We start from the raw sequence: 26,563 nt of genomic DNA on the forward strand, positions 1-26,563 counted from the left end.
TGTCAAGAGGGGTCCTAACAGAATTGTTGATGAGTTTAACTGCTCCCCTCCCCCGATGCATACACATGCTCACACCAGGCTCCTTTGGCTGCCACGTTGCTTCCATAAAATAGCATGACTGTTCTTTTCTTTTTCCTTTCACGAACCCTTCTTTTTCTCACTGGCTCCCTTTAACTGGGAGGCGGTGTCCGCACTTTCTTTTCTAAACACTCTTTTCGAGGTGGTTTTCCCCTGAGGCTTCATCTATCAACCTTCGTGTCGATTTGACCCAAATCTCTCCTTCCCATTCCCCATTTCTCAATCACACCCCTGAAGGTCATTTTGACTTGTCTATGCTCTCATCACGTAAGGCCCCATGCCTAAAATTAAACTCATATTTTACTTCAGACCCTCCTGATGCTTTCTATTACCAGTGAACTTAGTCTTAGGAATTGAGAAGACGATTTGGCCTGAACTGCCTTTGCCTTCACACCCTGTCAGGTGTAGATTCTTCAGCATCATCTTAGATTCATTTCCTCCCCTGTCCCATCCATTCTTCCCCACCCCTTCCACTCACTCCAGTTCCTCTATATTGAACTCCCCACTCTGGTCAACTACCTCACCCTCTTCATCCCTTCCCCAGCACACACAAACACTCATGCACACATGTTCACACCTGACTCCTTCCTACCTATGGTGTGTTGATGCTGGGTTCCCTACCTAGGTTGGGCTTGAACTCAGGGCCTGAACACTGACTCTGATCATCTTTTGCTCAAGGCTAGTACTCTGCCACTTGAACCACAGCTCCACTTCCAGCTCTTTCTGAATAGTTTATTAGAGAGAAGAGACTCACAGACTTTTCTCCACAGGCTGGCTTCGAACCTTGATCCTCAGATCTCAGCCTCCTGAGTAGCTCGGATTACAGGCTTGAGCCACCAGTGCCTGGCTCCTCCTTTTATTTTACCTTAGTGAGTGTTTCCTTGCTGGCTTCCAGATAGAGGTTAGAAAATATTTCCCTCCTCCAATGTTTTTTGTTTATTGTCACTATGGAAGAAGTGTCTGCTAATGTGTTATATTCTCAAAATGTTAAACCATGTAACACTTTATTTTTTTAAAATAAACACTCTTCTATCCATAAGTCTAGGTATATATTTTCCCAACACTTATAAATTATGTCTTATATGTTTTCCTATTCAGAACATCAGTGATAACATTCAATAAATCCTTGTTAATGGTTGATGCTACAAACACTTGGATTTTATACTAGATATGTCCCTATAGGCTTAATTGTTCAACAGAATATTATTTATAATATTAGTATTCTGAACACTATTCTTTTAAAAGTCTGCTTCCTTGATAGAATCAAAAATACAAATACTCTGCTGTGTATATTCAAGCTAACTAAAGTTATTATACCTTGTATGGTAATATTTTTAATTATTCTGGAAGAAAGAAAAGAAAGCCCCTGAAGGCTAACAGTTTGAAATTGAACAGGACACCCCTGGGAAAGGAGAAGGTTCATGGGTCATAGTCAAACAGACAAAAAACAATGAGGACGATTGTGCCTGAAGATGGTGTTGGTTGTTTTTTTTTTTTCTGGAGACAGTGTGTTGACAGTTTCCTTCCTCTAGGGTTATTGTTGTATGCCAAATGACCTGTGACAGCAAATTGATCACAAGCTTTTTCATGCAGGAGATATAATGTAGCCTTTCATACTGTTACCTGAATTGCCAAATGCAGAAACTTCTCAATGGCAAATTAATGTTAGTTTAGTATGTCATTTAGTAGTGTGAAACACCACAGGCAGTTCTGGAAGCAATAATAGTATGATTCATTGATCTTCATGAAGTTTCAGGTCTCTCCTTAAGTGTGATTGAAAAAAGTAATAACAAATTTGAAAAATGTTAGTCTTAAAATTAAGTGTTTAATTGTTATTTAAATAAATGAGTGTATTGACACACTTGGGCTTTGCTAAATTTGTTTCAAAATTAAGTCAAATGTTTACCCGAAGGTACCTTTGGTTATAAAAATTAATGCTAATATACTTGTTCTAACTGAAAAATGATCCGTTCTTCCAAAGAGCAAGGAACCTAAATTGGAGAAAACATGTAAGGCCCATTATATTTGATGTGTAAGCATCTGTTTAAACCAGTTAACTGGTGATTTCACGTGTCTAAAAAAATATCTCCTAAGTAATCTTTTGTTTATTGAATGTTGAAAATCTCTGTGTTAAAAAAATGTGGTAAAAAATACTTTCCAGTGAATTTAAGAGACTAGAATTTCTTTTTTATTTTTAAATGTTTATTCAGTTGTTTATTTTGTGTGCATGCTAGTACTTAGACTTGAACTCAGGGCCTGAACTCAGGAGCTTTTTTTTTTTATTAAGGCTAGCACCCTATTACCTGAGCCACAGCTCTACTTACAGCTTTATGCTGGTTGATTGGAGATAAGAGTCTCCTGGATTTTCTGCACATGCTGGCTTTGAACAATGATCCTCTGATCTCAGCCTCCTAAGTAACTAAGATTACAGGATTGAGTCACTGTCTCATTTTTAATGCTTTATAATAACCTTTGTTTTATTAGTTATTACATAGGAATAGCAGTAAAGAGAAGGAAATGTGGGAGTAGGGATATTAGAAAAGAGTTATTTTTCATTCTCATACTTTTATTCTCTCCTAATAAGAAAGAAAAAGTGTAATACTATAAAACTGACAGGAAATGCAAGGAAATCATTCATTATAGAATGAGGAAATTTATACACATAATGCTTTCTTTTCAGATGTTGGTCATTAGAGATAGACATCCTAGAAGAGTATTTAACTTTATTATTGAAAAAATGGATTGGGCAGGTTTTCTTTCTTTGATTTGTATTCATCAGTGGTGAATTTTATGTTGGATGCACTTATTAGAAGAGTATTAAAGCCTACAAGCATGATGGCTCACACTTGCAATCCTAGCTACCCAGGGGGCTGAGATGGAAGGATCACAGATGGAAGTCAGACTGGGCAGAAAAGTCTTCCAGACTCCACCTCCAATTAATCAGCAAAAATACCAGACAGGTGCCATGCCTTGAACAGTAGAGCACCAGCCATGAGCAAAAATGCTGAATGAACTTATTAATAAAATAAATAACAATAAAAATAGAAAATAGAAAAATGTCGAATGAGAGCATGGCACCTTGAGCTCAAGCCATAGTACCTGCAAAAAAAAAAAAAGGCATGTGTTGGAATTTGTGGTCAGTGTAATGTTTCATGACAAGATATTATCTGAATAGACCATTCTAAATGATTTTTAAAAGCAACAAAGTACCTATTGTCTGGTTTTTGTTTATATTTTCAGAAACAAGGAACCGGTCACATTTAGTGATTACTACAAGGCATGGTCTGAAATCGCCACATCGAAAACCACAGAGCAATACAGAAATTCATGTAAGGTGACCTAGCCATAACCTATGTGCTTTCAGTGTACATTAATCTGTGCAATATCCTCAGCTTCTGTTGCTTTCGAAGACTATAGACACATATCTGTTATTTAAGAGGGGTAAACATCTCTGTTGACTCTATGTACTAGTCATTCAACAACTAGTAATTTAGTTCCTCTTTAGGGGACTAGACTGAAATCTGATTAAAAGCCAGAAAGGCAATGGGAAAAATAAAAGGTGAGTTTCTGCTACTCCTAAGGTTTACTTAACTCCCTTTACTCTGTAAAGGAGACTTTGTGGCTGAAGGAAACTTCAGTTCTAAACAAAGTTGCCTTCTGAGCCAGAAAATGTATTAAGTAGAGAATAAGAGCCTAGGGCTGTTCAGTCATATAGATCTAAAGGGAAATCAGTCACTACCATTGTGTGGTAAACACTCAGAAACTATGAAGACAGAATGGCAGGGTGGACATCTTGCTGGTTGCACTGACGTGGATCTGTAGAATACAGTTTCATTATGCGGATCAAAGGAGGCTATGCTGAAGTGTGCTTTTGCCTGAGCCAGCCTGTGAACATGGTGCGTCTGGAAGTGAGCCGTTACTTTGTGGTTCCCATGTTCAGTGATGACTGCACAGTCCTTTCACTTTGATTGTCTATGTTCTTCTTGACTTACATGATGCTCTACAGCCATGGTTTTTCTTCTCTCCTAAACACTCTTTTGCCTTTGAACAAGAAGTTCTTCCTTCAATCCTTTCTACCCACTGCCATGTGACTGCTATGGGCACTTTTCTAGCCAGATGACTCTTCAGAACTCCACACGCACATATTACAACTGCACATTGGAAATCTTACCTATATATATTAGAGGCATGTCATATTGAAGGTGTCCCCAAATGAATAGGTCACTATCTTGGCATTGTCTTTATGAGGCCAACCCTTCTCTCTCTCTCTCTCTCTCTCTCTCTCTCTCTCTCTCTCTCTCTCTCTCTCTCTCTCTCTCTCTCTCTCTCTCTCTCTCTCTCTCTCTCTCTCTCTCTCTTTTTCTCCCACTCCCTCTCCCACTCCCTCTCTCTCATCAGTTGTGGGCCTTGAACTCTGGGCCTGGGCACTGTCCCTGAGCTCTTCAGCTCAAGGTGAGTGCTCTACCATTTGAGCCACAGCGCCACTTCCAGTTTTCTATTGGTTACTTGGAGATAAGAGTCTCACGGACTTTCCTTGCTTGAGCTGGCTTCAAACCATGATCCTCAGATCTCAGCCTCCTGAGAGTTAGGATTACAGGCGTGAGCCACCAGCTCCTGGCTCTTTAATCTCTCTCTTTAAGCTTTCTTTACTCACAATATTATGAATACTTTTCTCCTCTTCTATTTTGTATGGTTAATGTACATTAATAAAGAAATGTCATGTTCTTTCAGGAAGTCAATTATGAATTTGTGATTATACTTATGCTTGTAATCCTAGCTACTCAGGAGGCTGAGATGTGAAGGTCTGTGGCTTAAGGGAAAAGAAGTCTATGAGACTTGACCACCAAAATTAACCAGCAAAAGTCAGGATGAAAGGCATAGCCCAAGTGGTACAGCACCCACTTAGCAAACATGAGGCCTTGAGTTCAAACCCCAGTATTACTCATAACAGTTGTGTGTGTGTGTGTGTGTGTGTGTGTGTGTGTGTGTGTGTTAGGTACACAGATTTTAGCAACTATTTCAGTATGAAGAATTTCTTTCTGATCTGAGTATATATGAATGTTTTAATTTCAAAGATATGTGATGGGCAAAGCTTAGTCCATTCAGCAAACACATTTCAACACCTGCTATAATGGAGGCACTGGAGGCTCCGTGGTCCCAGGCCAGTACCCCCTCACTGCACAAACATGGTGACATCACTGGGCACACTTTAGGGACTGAGTCAGATAAACTCCTTCAAGTGCCAAAAAGTTATAGGTTGGCATTTGTTGGAATAATGCAGGGGCACTTAGATACTCTGAATTCCTAGAGAAAAAAAATAATTATAAAAACATTGCCTAAAAGTAAGGAGATTTGGAGTGATTGTCTTACAATTCAGAGCAATTAAGAATGAAAGGAAATAATGATGATCATGAATGATAGTTTCTTTCTCATGAGAGTGTGATCCCCAAAGCCTTTCATTGTGTTGCTTCTGTATCTGCTACTCACCTAGTATGCAGCTTACCCCTCTCCATGAAGACAACAGGTTGGTAATGGTTATTTCCAGCCAATAATTTCTTTTTTTAATACATTTTTATTGTAAAAATACTGTACAGAGGGGTTACAGTTACATGAGTACATGAGCAGGGTAATGAGTACATTTCCTATCAAGCATTGTTACCTCCTTTGTTTTTCTCCTACCATCTCTTCCCTCCCACCTCCACAACTATACTCCCCTCCCCCACCTAAATTGTAAAGTTCATTTTCAACATAGTGTCTTGTGCATCTCATTGTTACAATGGGTCAACCTGTATCCCCATTTAAGCATTTTGTGTTTTCCTTTCCCTTCCTTGAATTAGAGAAGTGTGTATACAAGATGTAGGGCATCGACATCAAATACAGTGAAAACAGAGGTTATCCCATGGGAAGGAACATATAAAGAAATAAAAAGATCACATGGTACATTATAAATATGTTAGAAACAATAGCAAGAAAGAAAAAACCACTTGTGTCCCTATCTTGGGGTTCATTTTGCTTAACATCATCTTATCTGTTCATATGTACATAGCTTTTGACCTTTTCTTTGTCCCAGACAAATCAAATAAAGACTGGACAAATGGGATTGCATAAAGCTGTAGAGCTTCTGCATGGCAAAAAACATAGCTTGCAAGATCAACAGAAAGCCCACAGATTGGGAGAAGATCTTTACTAGCCATACAACAGATAAGGGTCTCATATCTAAAACATACTTGGAACTCAAAAAATTAAATCCCCCCACAAAAAATCTTCAAAGAAACCACTGCCTGATAAATAAGTGGGCTAAAGACTTAAAGAGAAAGTTCTCTGAAGAGGAAATAAGAATGGCCAATAGACACATGAAGAAATGCTCAACCTCTCTAGCCATAAAAGAAATGCAAATCAAAACAACAGTGAGATTCCACCTCACCCCAGTTAGAATGGCTATAATCAAGAAATGTGATAACAACAGATGGTGGAGGGGATGTGGCCAAAAGGGAACCTACTGCATTGTTGGTGGGAGTGTAAACTTGTTCAGCCACTTTGGAAAGCAGTATGGAGCTTCCTCAAAAGACTCCATATAGAGCTCCCCTATGACCCAGCAATCCCACTTTTGGGCATTTACCCAAATGATCACAAACAAGGCCATACTAAAGGTACCAGCACAACTATGTTTATTGCAGCATTATTTACCATAGCTAAGATATGGAACCAACCCAGATGCCCCTCAGTAGATGAATGGATCATATACAGTGGAATTCTATGTCTCCATCAGAAAGAATGGCATTGCCACATTTGTTAGGAAATGGAAAGACTTGGAAAAAATTATATTAAGTGAAGTAAGCCAGGCCCAGAGAAACATAGGTCCCATGTTTCCCTTATTGGCAATATCCAGCCAAGAATTTCTGAGATTTGGAACCTTTGTGCCAGATTTCACAACCTCTGTCCCATTCTTTCCTTGGAATTGCTATGAGAATGTTTTGAGAGCTTTACTTCAATAATAACCAATACTTAATTCAAAAAAAAATAAGTGTAAACTTCACATGTGCTGCTGGCCATTTTGTCTTTTGATAGTTCAGCTGGATGAGATCTAATACTATCTTTTTTAGTGGCCTAATTTCCTGGCAATAATAAAGATGAAGCTTTTAGATTGTAGAATTCTTCAACAACTCAGAAACGAAAAAGAAAACTTCCAAGAACTTCATTTTCTATGGTTACATTCTTATTTGGTAAGGTTTACTAAATTCAATATGCATATTTTTTAATTATTATTATTATTTACTGGCTCTGGGGCTTGAACTCAGGGCCTAGGCACTGTGCTGAAGGCTAGTGCTCTACAACTTGACTCACGGCATCACTTCTGGTTTCTGGTAGTTAGTTGGAGATAAGAGTCTCATGGACATTCCTGCCCAGGCTGGCTTTGAACTGAAATACTCAGATCTCAGCCTCCTGAGTAGCTAGGATTACAGGTGAGCTACTAGCACCTGGCTCAAAATCATTATCTTTTATGAACGGTGAATAAAAATATTTGATTTGGGTTAAAAACCCTTTTGATATCTTTGTATGTGATCATACTTAGGGTTTTTTTTATTTTTTGGCAGGGGGTGTTGTTTCATGGTACCAGTCCTGGGACTTGAACTCAGAGCTTTGATGCTGTCCTCGAGCTTTTTTGTTCAAGACTAGCACTCTGCTTCTTGAGCCACAGCTCTATTTTTGGCTCTTTGGTGGTTAATTGGAGATAAGAGGCTCATGGACTTTCCTGCCTGGGCTCGCTTTGAATCAAAATCCCCAGATCTCAGCTTCCTGAGTAGCTAAGATTACAGGCATGAGCCACCCGTGCCTAGCTTGGTGATGCTTTTATTTATCCACTGTTATTTAGTGAACACATAATGTATCTTGTGCACAGTAGTATATGAATCCTGTGACATGGGCATTAGTAATATTGCCCTAGTTTACAGAAAGGAGAACAAAGAATAAGGGTTGCTATGTAGTTTACACATGAGGCAGAGTATCATACACTAGTAAAGAAAATAACTTCCACATCCAGATCACTGGAGCTTAATTCTGGCTCTGACATTTACAATCCATGCGACATGAAGTGTATTTTGTTGTCCTTTGGGGCCTAGATTTGAATTTTCTACTGCTTGAGCTACACTCTCAGCTCTTTGGACTTTAGTTATTTTTTACATAGTATCTACCATTTTTGCCTGGGTTAACCTAGACTGTGATCATCCTATGTAAGCCTTCCATATAGCTGGGATTGCAGGCACATTTCACCATCCCTTCCTTTATTGAGATTGAGTCTTACTTTCTTTTTGCCCAGGTTGGCTGCAAATCATAATCCTCTTAAACTTTTCCTTCCAAGTAGCTGGAATTATAAGTGTACCACCAATACTTGGCTATGATATAAGTTTCCTAACCTCTCTGTGGCCCAATTTTCTCATCTATAAAAGGCAAGTAGAATCACAACACATACCTCTTAGAGTTGATGCACTTAGAACATAACTTAGCACATAGAGTTCAAGAAATACGTCAGTTCTTAATTTTTAAAAACTGTGGTCCAGGGACATGAGCCAGATCCTTTAACTCAACATTTGTTACTCTATCATTCTATCTTGCCTTTATAATTTAACAGCAAATTATCTCAGCATAGTGTGCAATTCACATTCAGACTCCGAAGTTTGCACAGGCAATTCATTTATCAATGATTTTTTGGTTCGCAAGCATAGGCCCTCCTGTGGGGAAGCACACCATTAATGCACTACTCTCTGTCCATCACTGAAGAATGTCAAGTAAAAAGGTTTGGCAGGGAAGAAACAAATGCATATGGTTGTGGGAATGGCTCCTTCACAACTCATAAGGAAATGTTTATGTGAGAGGAAGAGAGTCCCTCAGACCCGTGTGCTCTACAGGACTGAGCGCAGGCTTCCTTGTGTTTGTCTGCTGTCATTAGGAAAAGCCAGACAGCCTGAAGCATCATGGGGATGCTTGCTTTCACCCTAGACTTCTCATTCTGCAACAACTTGAGCCGGCAGCCAGGGCAAGTGTCTCGCACATGCACTGAGAGGCAGGAGGCTGTGTGTCTGTCTCCTCTGAAGTGCTCTCAATCTTGACTGCCATTAGAACCACCTGATGAGCTGGTAAGAATCCCCCTTCTTCCCCCCCGCCCTGCCTCATAAGGGCACATAGCAGACCATTTCCCTCAGGATCTCTGGGCAGAGGACCAAATAGTCATAGGTTTTTGTTGTTGTTTTGTTTTTTATTGGTTGTGGGGCTTGAACTCTGGGCCTGGTTGCTGTCCTTCTGCTCTTCAGCTCTACCACTTGAGCCGCAGTGCCATTTCCAGTTTTCTGGTGGTTTATTGGAGATAAGAGTCTCACGAACTTTCCTGCCCAGTCTGGCTTTTAACTGCGATCCTCTGATCTCAGCCTCATGAGTAGCTAGGATTACAGGCGTGAGCACCAGTGCCTGGCTTCAGTCATGGTTCTAAAAGCTCCCCTCCCCCCCATTGGCCACAACATGAAGCCACAGTTGGGCAAGCTCAAATGGGAAGAAGATGATGTAGGAAGTTAGCAATTCCTCAGCCCTGTAACTAGTGAGATTACACACTTAACTCTGTATCTCATCTTTCCATTGTATTAATGGGCAAAGCTCTTCTCTACATTAAGTTGCTCAGTGATTAGCATGAGAGAAAAAGTGTGAAAAGGAAAGATTACATTTTCAGTTTTGTCGAGCATGATGGAGACTGCCAATGAAGACATGCTGAGACCAGTTGGTGCTATGGAAAGTCCAGCAAGGGTGGAGGTGAGGTTGATCTCAGGCCAACTTCCAGAGATGTGTGTCCCCAAAACAACATGCAAGTCCTGGGGTTTGATCCCCAGCACCACAAAAACTAATAATATCAACAAAACTCATAGCGAAAGGCATGACTAATAATCTTCAAAACAAACAGCAGACGAAGAACCACATACTCAAGAAATGAGAGAATGATTTTATACTACCACAGATTATAAAACAAACAAGGACAAGCTTTGTAGTGATAAAAGAAATTCAGCTTCCAGGGATTGGGAATGTGGCTTAGTGGTAAAGTGTTTGCCTAACATGCATGAAGCCCTGGGTTCAATTCCTCAGTACTGCATAAACAGAAAAGGCCAGAAATGGCGCTGTGGCTCAAGTGGTAGAGTGTTGCCTTGAGCAAAAGAAGCTCAAAGACAGTGTCCAGGCCCTGAGTTCAAGCCTCAGGATTAGCATAAAAGGAAAAAAGAAAAAAAAAGAATTTCAGCTTCTAGAAACTCGGCTAAAATTTCATTGGCCCTCCTCCCTTCTATATAATCCCTCCAATTAACATTCATTGAGCATCTGGACCTAAACAATTGTCCCTAATTATTGTGTTGGTAACATGAAGACGTGGAAAGCTTCTTGAGTAGGTTGGAGACAAATGAGTAAAAAACAAAAACAAATAGAATAAAATATGAAATTATATAAATACTGTGGGTTTTTTCATCTCAGATGGCAGAGAAAGCATGAGTCTATGATGTCTGACAATGGGACTACTCAGGAGCAATGATTGTGACACTTTGGGTTCATACTTTGGGTACAAGGAAGAGGTAGCCTGGTATACATACTCAAATATTAGATATAAGAAAGGCAATCCCTCAGGGCTGGGAATGTGGCTTAGTGGTAGAGTGCTTGCCTAGCGTACATGAAGCCCTGGATTCAATTCCCCAGTACCACATAGACAGAAAAAGCCAGAAGTGCTACTGTGGCTCAAGTGGTAGAGCTAGCCTTGAGCAAAAGAAGCTTAGGGACAGTGCCCAGCCTCAGAACTCAAGCTGCAGAACTGGTACACACACACACACACACACACACACACACACACACACACAGGCACACACACACAGGCAATTCCAAAATAATTAAGGAAATAATACGAAGGATCCTTGAATAGAAAACTCAAAAAGAAATCACAGTCACAAAATATTATATTTTACATTTTAGCCCAGCACAGTGGAGATTCCCAGGTTTCTGTGTACACTGGGTGAAAACTTATTTCACTTGTGTTAAGCATGTAGTAAGGATTCAACTAATGTTAGTTATGATAATAATCTAAAGGATATAATGATCCATCACAAAGAACCCAAGGGTCTCACATTTGCTTTTGTAATGTATTCCTTTATCATATTAAGCCTATAAGAATATACTCTTGCTAGGCACCAGTTGCTCACACCCATAATTCTAGCTACTCAGGAGGCTGAGATCTGAGGGCTGTGATTTGAAGCCAGCTGGGGCAGAAAATCCCCCTGAGACTCTAATCTCCAGTTAATCACTCAAAAACTGGAAGTGGCTCAGGGACAGCACCCAGGCTCTGAGTTCAAGCCTCATGACCATTTTTTCATTCATTTATTCATATTTTGTATGTGTATATGTATGTGTGTATTGGTATTGGAGCTTTAATTCACCCCTATTCAGGCTAGGTACTATCTCTGAATTTTTTCTTTCAAGGCTAGTAGTGCTTTATCACTTGACCCACATCTCCATTTCCTGCATAGTAGTGGTTAATTGGAAAAGAGTCTCACAGACATTCCTGCCCAGACTGGCTTCAAACCACAATCCCCAGATCTCAGCCTCTTGAGTAGCTAGGACATAGGCATAAGCCATTGGAACCTGGCTCTATTTATTCATTTTTCCCAGCTCTACCTACTCTATCTATCTATGTATCTATCTATCTATCACCTTTTTTTTGAGGGGGGGGGTCCAGTCGTGGGGCCTGAACTCTGGGCCTGGGCGCTGTCCCTCAGCTCTTCAGCTCAAGGCTAGCACTCTACCCTTGAGCCACAGCACCACTTCTGGCTTTTTTCTTTTTTTGCTTATGTGGCGCTGAGGAATCAAACCCAGGGCCTCACGCATGCAAGGCAAGCACTCTACCACTGAGCCACCTTCCCAGCCCCTCACCTATTTTTAAATGTTGTTATTGTTATTATAAAGATGATGTACAGAAGGATTACAGTTACATAAGTCAGGTAAAGAGCACATTTTTTTTTTTTGGACAATGTCACCCCTTCCCTCACTCTCTCCCAGTTTTTCCCTCCCATCTCCACCCACAAGTTGCATAGTTCATTTTCAGCATAGCGTCATAGTGTCTAGTGGGTACCATTCCTGCATTTGTTCACCCTTTGTCCCTCCATTTCTGTGCCCTTCCTTGCCCTCTCAAAGACATATAAATGAACAGAAGAGAAAACAAAACAGTAAAAAAAAAAGAAAAAAGCCTCTTGTTCTCCCTTCCTGGAGTTCATTTTGATAAATATTGTTTTGTGTGATCAGATGCACATAGGCATTGTGTCTTTCTCTTGCTCTCCTAAGAGTGTCCTCCTTTCGTCTCACTGTATGAGAATGCCTAGAGACCCGTATATACATATTCTTATATACCTGTTTGTGTGTTATGTATGTATGTGTTTGTGTATATATGTGTATGTGTATATGTTTGTTTATGTGTGTTTGAGGCAAGAGAAAAAGACCGGGAGGGAACATTTCCAATGAAAATCATTTAATAGAAGAAAATAACTTTTTAGATTTTTCGTTCTATCTATGGCAAGTTGAAAGGAAAAATTAGTTATTGATAAGAAGAAAGCTCCAGGCAAGATTAGTGAAGAATATCTAGCTCAAACAGTTTGTCTTGAAACTCTGAACAATTGTAATTAATAGATAACTAGATAAAGGATAGACTGATTTAATGTATGTCACATTGACGTTGCCAATGCCCGGAGCAGAGGAAAAATTTGGCTGGAGGCATAAGGTTCATAATGAAGCATAAGCTCAGGAGACAGTGATGTAATCCTAATACAGATCTAAGCTGAGTGGATAGAAGTGTAGTGTGCAAATCAAAAGAGGTAATGACTCCACTCACATCCTTGCTGTCAAAGATGGAGATCTGAAATATCACTAGGCATGTAAGTGAGTAATAAGAGTGCTTGCCTCAGATGTATATGGCCCTGGGATTATCCTCAGAAAAGAAAAAAGAAAAGGAAATCTGAGATGTTACTTTCAGTCCCAAAATATGTTTTTCTTACTTGAAGAGCTAAATGAGAAAATTGTTGAATGATAATGCCTGTTTTTTGTTTTTGTTTTTGTTTTGTCCATTGTGGGGCTTGAACTCTGGGCCTTGGCACTGTCCCTGAGCTCTTCAGCTCAAGGCTAGCACTCTACTGCCTGAGCCACAACACCACTTCCGGTTTTCTTGTGGTTAATTGGAGATAAGACTCTCATGGAGGGGCTGGGAAGGTGGCTCAGTGGTAGAGCACTTGCCTTGTATGCCTGTGGCCCTGGTTTCGATTCCTCAGCACCACATAAGCAAAAAGAAAAGAGCCGGAAGTGGTGCTGTGGCTCAAGTGGTAGAGTCCTAGCCTTGAGCTGAAGAGCTGAGGGACAGCGCCCAGGCCCAGAGTTCAGGCCTCACGACCAGACCAAAAAAAAAAAAAGACTTGTGGATTCTCCTGCCTGGGCTGGCTTTGAACTATAATCCTCCCATTTCAGCCTCCTGAGTAGCTAGGATTACAGGCGTGAGCCACCATGCCTATGTTATTTAAAATATAAATTATCTGAAAACTTTATCACTATTTGATAAAGCAAAAAAAAACACACAAAAACCTTGATATATTTAAACATCTAGTTGACTTTAATGGACAGTTCTTGAATGGGTATAGCATGTCACTTAAAGCATAAGTAAGTGTTCCTCTGAGTGTGACACTGTATTCAATCTTAGCACTAGTTACATGGTAGCTGGAAGAGGAACAAGGAAACAAAATGCAGTCCAGAGTTAAGTCAACCTCAGTTACTTCTGGTTACTTTTCTTTGAAGGATTAAAACAGAGAGGATTTTCTCATCTCCGTACAGGCTCAACTTCACTAGACCCTTCTGATGGGTTGCTATGAATTTCCTATATTGGGAGAAATGGGTCTGCTTAGGCATTTTCCTGCTTCCTTAAGGTGTCTACTTGACTTTCTGGCATTTAGCATGATTGACTCCATTTTGGTTTGGTCTATTTAGACCAAAAAGAGCTCAATCTCAAACAGTGGTTTCCCATAAATGTTATCTAATAACATAAATGATATATAAATAAATGTCATTATAATGAAAACAATTTCCAAATCACAGTCTACTTATTTCAACCAACATTGAATATTACAAAGTTTCAATAAAAAATAAGAAATTTGGAAAGTCTCTGTGCACTATATCATGACTTAAACGATATAATTTATGTGATTGCCATGTGTCTGACTTAATAAAAAGTGAATTGTTTTTTATCTCTGAGTTGTTAAAGAATGTATTTATAGCTTCTTTGCTAAATATTTTAATTTCAGTGTTTGAAGATCCAAATTTTATTGGAAAGTATTACAGATGGAGGAAAATGGATCTGCAGTGTTATAAAGAATGGAAGTTAAAGTAAGAAATCCCAGATTCTTGATTCCATTATTTTGAAATGCTTGTTGTTCCTCTTTCTAGTAGCTAACTGAACCACTGGAAGTAATTCTTGGTAATAATAATGTATACTTTTTACTTAAAGTTTTTTTTTGGTGTTAACTGTAGTTTGAACTCAAGGCCTCAATCTTGCTTAGGACGGTGCTCTATCAATTGATCGAGGCCCTTGGTTCTTTTTAATACCTTATTGTTCAGGTGGGGTCATGAGTTTTTGCCCACAGATGGCCACAAACCTAAATCCTCCTACTTATGCATCTAACTGGAATTTGGGGTTATGGTTGCATACTCCCATGCCCTGCTTATTTGTTGAGATGCAGGTATCAGTAGTTTTTTTGTCCATTCCTGGCCTTGAATGATGAACTTCCCCATTGCCACCTCTTAAGTAGTTAACATTAAAGATATGAGCTATGGTGCCTAACCCACCTAACCCACTTAGGTTTTTTCCTAATAGTGAGGTTTGAACTCAAGGCCAGGAGCTTCATTTGCTGCTCAGCTGGTGCTTTGTGGAAAAGTCACTCTTAAAATAGATTTGCCTACCCTTTAACATACAACTTCAGATTTGGTGCTTCAGTTGGTTGCTTTTATTTTTACTTCTGCAACTTTTTATTTATTTATTTATTTAACTTATTGTTTATGTGTGTGTATGTGTGTGTGTTGATGTGTTGATACAGGGGTCTGAACTCCAGGCCTCATACTTTTACTTGGGTTTTTCACTCAATGGCTAGCACTCCATTACTTGAACCACAGCTCCACTTCCATCTTTTTGCTGTTGATTGGACATAAGGGTCTCATAGACTCTTCTTCTGGCTTTGAACTGCAATCCTCATATCTCAACGTTCTGATTTGCTAGATATAAACCATTAAGTATAAACACTGGTTTGCTAAGTATAAACCACTGGTGCCCAGCTACAATCTTTTTTTGCTTTGGTTTTGTTTTTGTTATTTATTTGCCAATCCTGCTAGGCTTGAAATCATGGCCTGGGTGCTGTCCCTGTGCCTCTTTGTGTTCAAGGCTAGCACTCTACACTTGAGCCTTAAGGCTTTTTCTGAGTAGTTTATTGGAGATAAAGAGTCTCATGAACGTTCCTGCCCAAACTGTTATCCTCAGATCTCAACCTCCTGAGTAGCTAGGATCATGGGCACAAGACACCAAATGCCTGGCTTGTTTTATTTATTTTTTATTTTTTTATTTTTTGGTTCTGGTCGTGGGTCCTGAACTCTGGGCCTGGGCGCTGTCCCTCAGCTCTTCAGATCAAGGCTAGCGCTCTACCACTTGAGCCACAGCACCACTTCCGGCTTTTTTCTTTTTGCTTATGTGGTGCTGAGGAATCGAACCCAGGGCCTCATGCATGCAAGGCAAGCACTCTACCACTGAGCCACCTTCCCAGCCCTGTTTTATTTTTTTTTTAAGACAAAGTAGAAAACAACTTTTTCATGAGATAATTTTATGCTTTCAGAATAAATTATAGGCAGACAAAAAGTTTTTTATTAAGCAAGATTTAAAGGAATACAAGCACTTGGTTTTCTCTTTGGAAGGCCAGGTTTCAAGTTTCTTTTAGAGTTTAAGAAGCCTACTTAGAATGTAAGGTTAATTTTTCCTTGACGTGACTTCCTTTTTTATTCCCTTTAACAGAACTGCTTTGTTTTGTTTGTTTGATCATTGATGCATTATGTAATGCCAGCGTCCCGCAGAACCCAAAGATTTAGAAAAAGCAGAGCCATGTCATTTTCAACTTATCTACCACTTCTACATCTGACTAAAATAATTACGAGTGGTTTGAGTGCAAGAGCATGTTTCCGAAGACATTATTTTGAAGTTGTAGGTCAAATTATCATGTGTGCAGCAATCCTGCCAGAACAAACCGCTCACACCTTATGCCATCTGGTGGCTAACAAGAATATATTTGGGTCAAATGATGCTTCTTGTGAATTGTGGAGTTGATTTAGTCAAAAATATATTTTAAATAGGGTTTAGAGAATGTGTGCATTTATTTGCATTTTCATGTGGCATAATTATTTGAGTATAAATAAAATAAATAGGTGGAAGTATAATTTAAAAATTCATAGAAGAATAAAATCTAAAATGTTTTCTGATAATTATCAAAATTGCTGTGTTTGTCAACAAAGGTGCTTGATAAAGTAGTAAGTTTGGGGACTCAAGTAGAATATACTTAAGAATCTTAATAAGCAAGTAATTGTCTGCATGTATATGCTACATAATGCCACTATCTTTCCTTCTTTTCTTCCTTCTTTTTCTTGCCTGTCTGCCTGCCTGCCTGGTGCTCAGGCCTCAGGGTGTAGCACATACTGTGCAAGCCTTGAACTATATCTCCAACCCTTGGCTTTTTGTGGTTCTTTCTATAGAGTTCAGGTGGCCTTAAATGTACTGTGTAATTCTGGCTGGTCTCAAACTCTTGATGCTCCTGCCACCCTCAAATGCAGGGATTATAAGAATGTCCCACCATGCCTAACACATTTGTTATTAATCCATGTTTGAAGTTGCTGTGCTTACAGCATCTGTTCAACAAAATCAGAAAATGCACATTAAGAACACTATTTGCGTTTTTAAAAACACTGTTTGTCCTCCACCACTGACCCGTGGCTTCTCCTACTGTCTTTCCAGTTCTTTGCTCTCATCAGCCACTTCTTAAACCATGTTGATTTTTTCCCTCTAATATGTAGAGACTTAAGATCTCTTCCCCACTTGTGCCTTTTTTTATTATATATTTTTATTGTAAAGATACTGTACAGAGGGGTTACAGTTACATGAGTAAGTTAATGAGTCTATTTCCTATCAAGCATTGTTACCCCCTCCTTTGTTTTTTCCCTACCATCCCTTTCCTCCCCATCTCCCAACTCCTCCCTCCCTCCCCCAGAAGTTGTAAAGTTCGTTTTTCAACATAGTGTCTTGCACATCTCATTGTTACAATTGGTCAACCTATAAACTTATTCCAGCATTTTATCTGCCATGTCTTTGTTAACTGGGCCTTGGCTGGTAAAACAGAGTTGAGATTTGGTCTGAGTTAAGAGATGGACTCTAGAAGACTTACAGTCAGGAGCCTGAAGCCAGACCACCTAGATCTGAATCCTAGTCTGGTCAGTGATGATTCTGTGAGATGGTTATTTGAAAAGTGACACTTAATGAGAAAGAAAATCAGGGAGTAGGCCAAGGTGGCCATGGAATAGTAGGGAAACACCGCAGGTCTCTCCAACCAAGTAGAGAGTTCGGATTTCAATACTCTTTTTCTTCAAAAGACTGACAACAACAAAAAGGCAATTACTCAGAAAGATACAGGAAGTGAGGAAAAAGGAAAAACTCCAGCACCTACACAAAGAGGGTAAAGTAGGAGGACCCTTCCCCACCCCTTGCTGCCTGCGGCCCTTCTCAGGACCCAGCAAGGACCACAGAGCCTCCAAGCGTCCCAAGACTCCCAAGAGCCAGTGCCCACCAGGCGAATACAAACAGAAAACTCGGAATGCAGAACCCACCCCCACCCGAAGACAACCCCCCCACCCCCCCGCAGGGCGCAGTGCCTGGGTCCGGCCTGCGCAAACAGCCCAGCCCAGCCCTGAGCAGCAGCGGTGGTGATGAACCACCCCAGACGCGCAGCACACAGCCTCTCCACATCAGCCTGCGCGGGAACAGCCCAGCCCAGCCCAGAGGCCACCGCAGTGGCAGCAGCAAACAAGCCCAGGCTCCCAGTGGGACACAGCACCTTTCTGCAGCAGCCCTCGTAAGTATCGGGCCCAGCCTGGGGCGACCCCAGACGTGCCGTGGGGCACCGCGCCTCCCTCCACCGGCCTGCATAAGCGGCCTAACACAGTCTGGGGTGGTACAACGCCAGCTGTGGTGGGGCAGCAGCAGCAGCAGCAGCAGGGGCGGCGGCAAATGACCCTAGGCCCCTGGCGCCTCTCCTCCCTCCCCCCCCCACCCCCCAGTCTGTGGAAGCAACCCAACCCAGCTCGGGATAGCAGTGAATGCAGTGGTGCCAGCGAATGACCCCAGATGTGCTGTGCTGTGTGGTGCATCTCTACACAGGACCATGTAAGCAACCCAGCCTAGAACGGCAGTGGTGGCTTATGTGGCGGCAGCGGAAACAAAGGACCAGACTCACAGAGCGACCCTGTGCCTCCCTGCGCTGGCCCACGGAAGCAGTCTAGCCCAGAGCAGGGTGGCAGCGGAGAGGAACCCCAGGCCCGTGACAGCAAATGGGACAGCACAAGCAGTAGTAAAGACCGTGAAACAGACCTGCACCACCATTCAGTATGGCCCATAGTCAACGAACTGGGAACATTAAGTTGAACAGCAACCTACAGCACACAAAACCAGCCATCTGCCACAGCACCACTGGACAGCTCCCAACCAGTACCAGGATAAGCAGGAACCCTAAACCTCTTAACTGCCTGCCCCTGACTGGCCAGGTTCTGAGTGTGCACCCCAGCAGAGGGCAGAGTGTGTCTGCCCACAACAAAGTTAACAGGAGTAAGCCCTATGTGAGTCAGACCAGCAGCTGGAAAGCAGCCCCTCCCACAACAGAACCTTGGACCAGGTAAAATACTCTGAACCAGCCCAGAGCTGAGAGCAAGCTACATCAATTGATCCAGGAACAAATCCAGAACCAAGCAAAGGTAGCCACCTAGTGACCAAAACAATCAGGGCCTGGAATTGGTCTCCAACAATCCCTGAATCCACATGCAAAAATCACAGCAAATAATTGCAAAATTCATCAACAGCCAAGACAGTAAACCAGACTCAAAGGCCAGCAACCACACGGGAGAACGCCAGTGGAAGCAAAAGAGAAAAGGAAGACAAATGCTACATCCAAGAGATGATAGAGGCAGTGACTCAAGAATTAAAATGAGAAATAAATCAGAAATTTAAAGAACAAAAGAATGAGCTATCAAAAGAGATCTAGGCCTTCAAACAAGAAATACACACAAAAATACAGTACACACCTTGCTAAAAGATGAGATTAGTTCTCTAAGGAACAACATAGAAATTATAAATGGCTCAATCTCCTTCATGCAAAATTCAATTTCCTCCATGCAAACCACAATGTAAGCCACAGTTAATAGAATAAATGAAGTGGAAATAGAATATCAGATACTGACGACAAAGTGCAGGCACTGGAAAAAAAAAGTTACAGATATGGAAAAAACACCCAAAACATGCCAAAGGAAGCCCAAAAACAAGCAAAGAGTGCCAAGAAATTTAACCTTCATATAATTGGAGTGGATGAAGGGGAGGAATACCAGAATAAGGGAATGCAACACTTATTCAATAAGATCATCATTGAAAACTTCCCCAGTCTTAAAAGAGAAAATCTTACCTACATAACAGAGGCCTACAGAACACCTAACAAGCAAGATCCCAGGAAGAACACTGCAAGGCACATTTTAGTAAAAATGCTAGATTTTAGCAATAAAGAAGCAATCTTGCATGCAGCAAAAGCAAAGAAGGCGCTATACTACAATGGGGAAAAAAATTAGAATCACTGCAGATCTCTCCACACAGACTCTGAATGCAAGGAAAGCCTGGGAAAGTACCATCCGAGCCCTGAGAACCAACAACTGCCAGCCCAGACTGGTATATACAGCAAAGCTACCATTCACATTTTATGGAGAAACTAAAATTTTTAATAGTAAAGAAAAACTAAATGAATTCATAAACAATGAGCCAGCATTACAAAGAATATTAAGAGTAGGAATACAACCTGAAGAAACCATTAAAGAACAGGGATATCCAGACCAGATAGATATTGTTAGGAGACCAAGTTAGTAAACACAGGAGGAAAGGAAAGAAGAAAAACAGGAAAGAATAAAATGACAGGAAATACAATATACTTCTCTATAATAATCATAAATATTAATGGACTCAACTCACCAATCAAAAGAAAAAGAACCGCAGATTGGATCAGAAAACAAGATCCATCAATTTGCTGTCTTCAAGAGACCCACCCTCACAGCCAAAGATAAAAGCAAACTCCAAGTAAAGGGATGGAGAAAGATCTACCATGCAAATGTCCCCAGCAAGAAAGCAGGAGTTGCCATTATGATATCTGATAGAATAAATTTTACACTAAAATCACTACAAAAAGACAAAGAAGGTCACTATTTAATAATACAGGGAACAATCCAAGAAGAGAACATCACCATTGTCAGTCTATATGCCCCAAACATTGGTGCACCCAAATATGTTAAGCAAATACTCTCAGATTTACAGGAAATGATGGATCCAAATACAATAATACTAGGAGACTTTAATACTCCACTCTCACGGAAGGACAGGTCCACCAACCAAAGAATTGGCAAAGAAGTCTCTGAATTAAATAAAGTCATATCTCAAACAGACTTAACTGACCTATACCAAGTTTTCCACCCAACAACAACCCAGTACACATTCTTCTCAGCAGCCCGTGGAACTTTTTCTAAAATAGATCATATACAAAGAATTTAAGCAAATACAAGAAGATTGACATAATCCCGTGTATATTAACTGACCATAGTGGAATCAAACTAGTTTTCAATAACAAGGCATACAGTAGAAAAAACTCAAACACATGGAAATTAAACAGCACACTGCTGAGCAACACATGGGTCACAGAAGAAATTAAAGAAGAAATTAAAAAGTTTCTACAATTCAATGAAAATGAAGACACATCACAAAGAAACCTATGGGACACAGCAAAAGCATTCCTGAGGGGCAAGTTTATTGCTCTCAGTGTGCACATCAAGAAAACAGAGACAGACCAAATAAACAATCTCATGATGCAACTAAAGCTGCTAGAGACACACAAAAGTCGCTAGATGGCACGAGATAACCAAAATCAAAGCTGAAATTAACAAAATAGAGACTAAGAAAACTATAAATAAAGTTAATAAAACAAAAGGCTGGTTTTAAAAAAATCAAAATTGATGGACCTCTGGCAAGATTAACTAAAAACAGAAGAAAGGAGATCCAAATCAATAAGATCAAAGATACCACAGGAACAATTATAAAGAAATATTTCCAGACTGTATACTCACAAAGGAAGGAAAACCTAGCAGAAATGGATGAATTCCTAGAGAAACACAAATTGCCCAAACTGAACCAAGAAAAAAATTAAGTCAATCAAATATACCAATAACCTACAATGCGCTAGAGGAAGCAATCAGAAACCTTCCAACAAGGAAAAGCCCAGGACCAGATGGATTCACTATGGAATTCTGTAAGACCTTTACAAAGGAACTAATACCCAAACTCCTCCAGCTCTTTAGAGAAATAGAAGCAGAGGGAGTAATCCCAAACTCATTCTATGAAGCAAGTATCACACTCATCCCCAAACCAGGCAAAGACCCAACAACAAAAGAGAACTACAGACCAATCTCTTTGATGAACACAGATGCAAAGCTCCTCAATAAAATTCTAGCCAACAGAATCCAGAAACATATAAAAAAAATCATACATTATGACCAAGTAGGCTTCATCCCAGAGATGCAGGGATGGTTTAACATACATAAGTCAATAAATGTAATCCATCACATCAACAGATCCAAGGTCAAGAACCACATGATTATCTCCATTCACACAAAAAAAGGTTTTTGATAAAATACAACATTCATTCATGTTAGAAGCTCTGGAAAAAATTGGAATAGAAGGAACATTCCTTATACCAATAAAAGCCTTATATGACAGACCAACAGCCAATATCATACTTAATGGGGGAAAACTACAACCAATTCCCCTAAAAACAGGAACAAGGCAAGGATGCCCACTCTCTCCACTTCTATTCAGTATAGTTCTGGAATCCTTAGCCAGAGCAATAAGACAAGAAAAAGACATTAAAGGGATCCACATAGGGGAGGAAGAAGTTGAACTATCTCTTTTGCAGATGACATGATTTTATACCTTACTTATCCCAAAATGCTCCATCCCCAAATTCTTAGAGCTTATAAACCACTTTAGCAAAGTAGCAGGATACAAAATTAACTCACAAAAAATCAGTCACCTTTCTGTACACCAACAATGTACAAGCTGAAAGGGAAATCAAGGAAACAACCCCATTCGTAATAATTTCCAAAAAAAGTATCTAGGAATTAACCTTACCAAAGATGTAAAGGGTCTATTTCATGAAAACTATAAAAGCCTAAAGAAAGGAATCATAGAGGATACCAGGAAATGGAAAGATCTCCCATGTTCCTGGATAGGCAGAATTAACATAGTGAAAATGGCTATACTGCCAAAATTGATATACACATTCAATGCAATTCTCATTAAAATTCCAATGATGTACTTTACTGAAATAAAGAAAACAGTCCAAAAGTTCATATGGAACAACAAAAGACCTAGAATAGCCAAAGCAATTCTAGGCAAAAGAAACAACACAGGAGGGATCACGATACTGAATTTCGAGCTCTACTATAGAGCCATAATAACAAAGACAGCTTGGTACTGGTACAAAGAGACCCGAAGACCAATGGAACAGACTACAGGACCCAGAAATAAAGCCACATATGTACAGTCAGTTGATATTTGACAAAGGAGCCAAAGACATAGAAGAATCATAACCTCTTCAGCTATTGGGGCTGGGAAAACTCGGTAGCCACATGCAGAAAATTGAAAGTGGACCCTAGCCTATCACCATGCACTACCATCTACATCAACTCAAAATGGATTAAAGACCTTAACATTAAACCTGATACTCTGAAACTACTGCTGGACAGAGTAGGAGAGACACTTGAACTTAAAGGCACAGGCAGGAACTTCCTGAGCAGAGTCCCAGGGTCACAACAAATTGGAGAGAGACTGGACAAATGGAACTAACTTAAAATAAAAAGTTTCTGCACAAAGAAATAGCAACCAATCTAGAAAGACAGCCAACTAATTGGGAAAAAATATTTACCAACATTATACAGGGAACTCAAGGAACTAACCTCTCACAAATCTAACAAACCAATCATGAAATAGGCAAGAGAACTAAAGAGAGACTTCTCAGAAGAAGAGATAAAAATGGCAAAGAAATACATGATCATCCCTGGCTGTAAAGGAAATGCAAATAAAAACAACACTGAGTACCACCTTACCCCAGTCAGAATGGCCCACATCCTAAAGTCAGCCAACGACAAATGCTGGAGGAGATGCGGAGAAAGAGGAACCCTACTGCATTGCTGGTGGGATTGTATACTAATACAACCACTCTGGAAAACAGTCTGAAGATACCTCAGAAAGCTAAATATAGACCTCCCCTATGACTCAGCCATATCACTCCTAGGCATCTACCCTGAGCAACAGGAACCAGTATACAAGGACACATGCACCTCCATTTTTATTGCAGCACTATTCACAATAGCCAAGATTTGGAAACAACCCAGATGCCCCACTACTGATGAGTGGGTCCAAAAATTGTGGTGCTATACACAACGGAATATTATGCAACCATTAGAAAGGACAAAATAATGGCATTTGGAGGAAATTGATGGAACTAGAGCAGATTATTTTGAGCAAAGCAAGCCAAGAACAAAGAGACAAACGGCACATGATCTCCCTGATATGTGGATGCTAAGGCCAAAATACAAGAAGATATGACAAACAGGACTCAAGAAACAAAGGACAGCCACCCATTTTGTCATATCAATGCTAAATGACTCCATATTCTGGACCATATATATGGTAGATATATGCACGCAACAGAGGGAAGCCAGGAGGAGGAACAGAATAAGTGGGAACAGCCCACAGTAAGCAAAAGGAAAGAAACGTAAACCTCACCTGATGTGGAAAAAGTAACTTGTATTGTCAAAGCTCATAGAAATCACAAACTGTATGGACATGATAATGACAAACACATTAAAATGTGTGTGTGACTCTAAGTATCACTATTCCACAATACTGTGAAATATGTGAAAGTTATGTAATCACCTAATCTCAATTAAAGAAAAAAAGTGAGAGAAGGGATGGGTTAAGAGAGATGGTGACAATGTGGTCAGACACTTTGTACTCATATACTGTTTTGTAGAATGGGAGCTTCTTTGTACAACTACTTAAAGATAAAAAAAATTTAGAAATGGCACTTAATAAGCACATCTACCTACCAAAGAGGTTGTGAGCATTCAAAAATCCAAATAGCAGGCTAGGAATGTGGCTTAGTGGTAGAGTGTGTGCCTCGCATGCATGAAGCCCTGGGTTCGATTCCTCATTACCACATATACAGAAAAAGCCGGAAGTTGTGCTTTAGCTCAAGTGATAGATGCTAGCCTTAAGCAAAAGAAGCTCAGGGACAGTGCCCAGGCTCTGAGTTTAAGCCCCAGGACTGGCACAAAAAAAAATCCAAATAGATAAGGTGCTTAATAGGATGTCTAGCATATAGCAAGTCCCCACAGGAATTGCTGTGAATCATGTGTTTTCTACTGTGGCCCTCATTCGATCTACAGATTGAAAACCTTTCTTGGAAAAGGCCTTACAAAGAAGCTGGGGCTTCAGAATCGGAGGTCTTAGAAGAGTTCTTACCCTCTCCGAATGTTTTTGCTCATCTGTCCAACAGAGATATTACCTACCTTGCAAAGTTGCATGACATTGAATCTCATGAGTAAGATCATATATTTAAAAGCACATGATTTTTGCACATAGCATTCAACAAATATTAAGGAGAGGGAAGGTGAGAGTTCATACTCCCCAACTTTCAGAGGTTGAAATATCTTTTTTAAAAAATGTATAATTTCCTTGGCTGAAAAACACCATCCTCCTTGACCACATGCATTTTATTCCAATTGTGCTGATGTTTCTTTTTTCTTCTCCATCCCCATGTGTCCAAGCAGCTCAGTTCTGGAGTTGCTTCTTCCTGTAGTTTTCTGTTCTGTCATCCTGTGTTCTTATCCCTGCTCCTGCATTCCTCTTGTCCTGCAGTCCTCTGCTCCTATCTCTCGTAGAACCTATGATGTGGAAATTTTTCTATTTGTGCAAGTGGCAAGGGCATTAGTATAGCTCTTCATTCTTCACCCTTTGCATAGTCCCTGGTAAATAGTAGGCATTCAGTTAATGTTCACTGAAAATACAGATCTACCATCTTTCCTCATTTAAGAAGAGATTAAATGCAAAAGCAGGTGATTTCTGGAAAAGGACTAACTACAATCATTTAAGATCCATTCTTTCTTGCATTTTTGACACAGAGTTTCACTATATAGCCTTGGCTGGCCTTGAAGTCACTATTTTCCTACTTCAGCTTCCTGAGTGCTGGCATTACAAAAGTGTACCATTACACCTGACTCAGATCTGTTCTCATGTAGGAATTATTTTTCTGTATTAAGAATTCTAAGCTGTAGTAAGAATAACGATTGAAAGCTGGAAATATAAATGACTATCATGAATATTTTATGCAAATTCTTGAATTTGGCACATCTTAGTTACTAATAATAGAAATCCACTGTCACCATAATAGCTCATAAATATTCATTAACCAATCATTTGGTTTTAGTGTTTATTTCTAAGGCCTCTTTTTCTTTCATATTGTTCTGATTAGGAGTTCATGCAAATGCTTTATTTTTGAGATATGGGAAAATATATATCTAGAATTGAATCAATAGTTTACATTTATTTTCTCTAGATAAATAGTGAAAGATTTAAATTAGAAAGTAATGAAAGCTGTTCTTTTCAGTGTTCTTGTTCATGCACATGTAAAACTATGTGTCATACTCCATGGTGAATGATTTGTTATATGATAACAGAAAAATATGTATAAGTAGTCTAAATTCTGGCAGCAAGAATGCTTCCTAAAGTTATTAATTCTGGTGAAGCTGTCTATTCAATGTAATCTTAGAAAAGAATACTTCTAGCTAGGTGTTGGTGGTTCACATCTGTAATCCTAGCAACTCAAGAGGCTGAAATCTGAGGATCGTGATTTAAAGCTAGCCAAGGTAGGACTGTCTGTGACACTCCTGTCTCCAATCAAGTACCAACACCACAGTAGCGCTGTGGCGCAAAATGGTAGAGTGCTAGCCTTGAGTAGAAAAAGCTCAGGGTCAGCACCCAGGTCCTGAGTTCAAG

General features: G+C 40.0%; 1 protein-coding gene across 1 annotated transcript in view; it reads left to right on the forward strand.

Annotated features, from left to right (window-relative positions):
* The window catches only part of LOC138808651 (ubiquitin-conjugating enzyme E2 U-like), a 60,060-nt gene that overhangs the window by 25,125 nt on the left and 8,372 nt on the right, over positions 1 to 26,563 (forward strand). Inside the window, exons 7-8 of the mRNA XM_069994910.1 lie at positions 3,319 to 3,407; positions 14,430 to 14,511. Of these exons, the coding sequence (XP_069851011.1) occupies positions 3,319 to 3,407; positions 14,430 to 14,511 (171 nt within the window). The remainder of the gene's footprint in view (positions 1 to 3,318; positions 3,408 to 14,429; positions 14,512 to 26,563) is intronic.

This window comes from Dipodomys merriami, unplaced genomic scaffold, assembly GCF_024711535.1.
Source record: "Dipodomys merriami isolate MVZ:Mamm:240054 unplaced genomic scaffold, mDipMer1.0.p SCAF_464, whole genome shotgun sequence".
Taxonomy (NCBI): Eukaryota; Metazoa; Chordata; class Mammalia; order Rodentia; family Heteromyidae; genus Dipodomys; species Dipodomys merriami.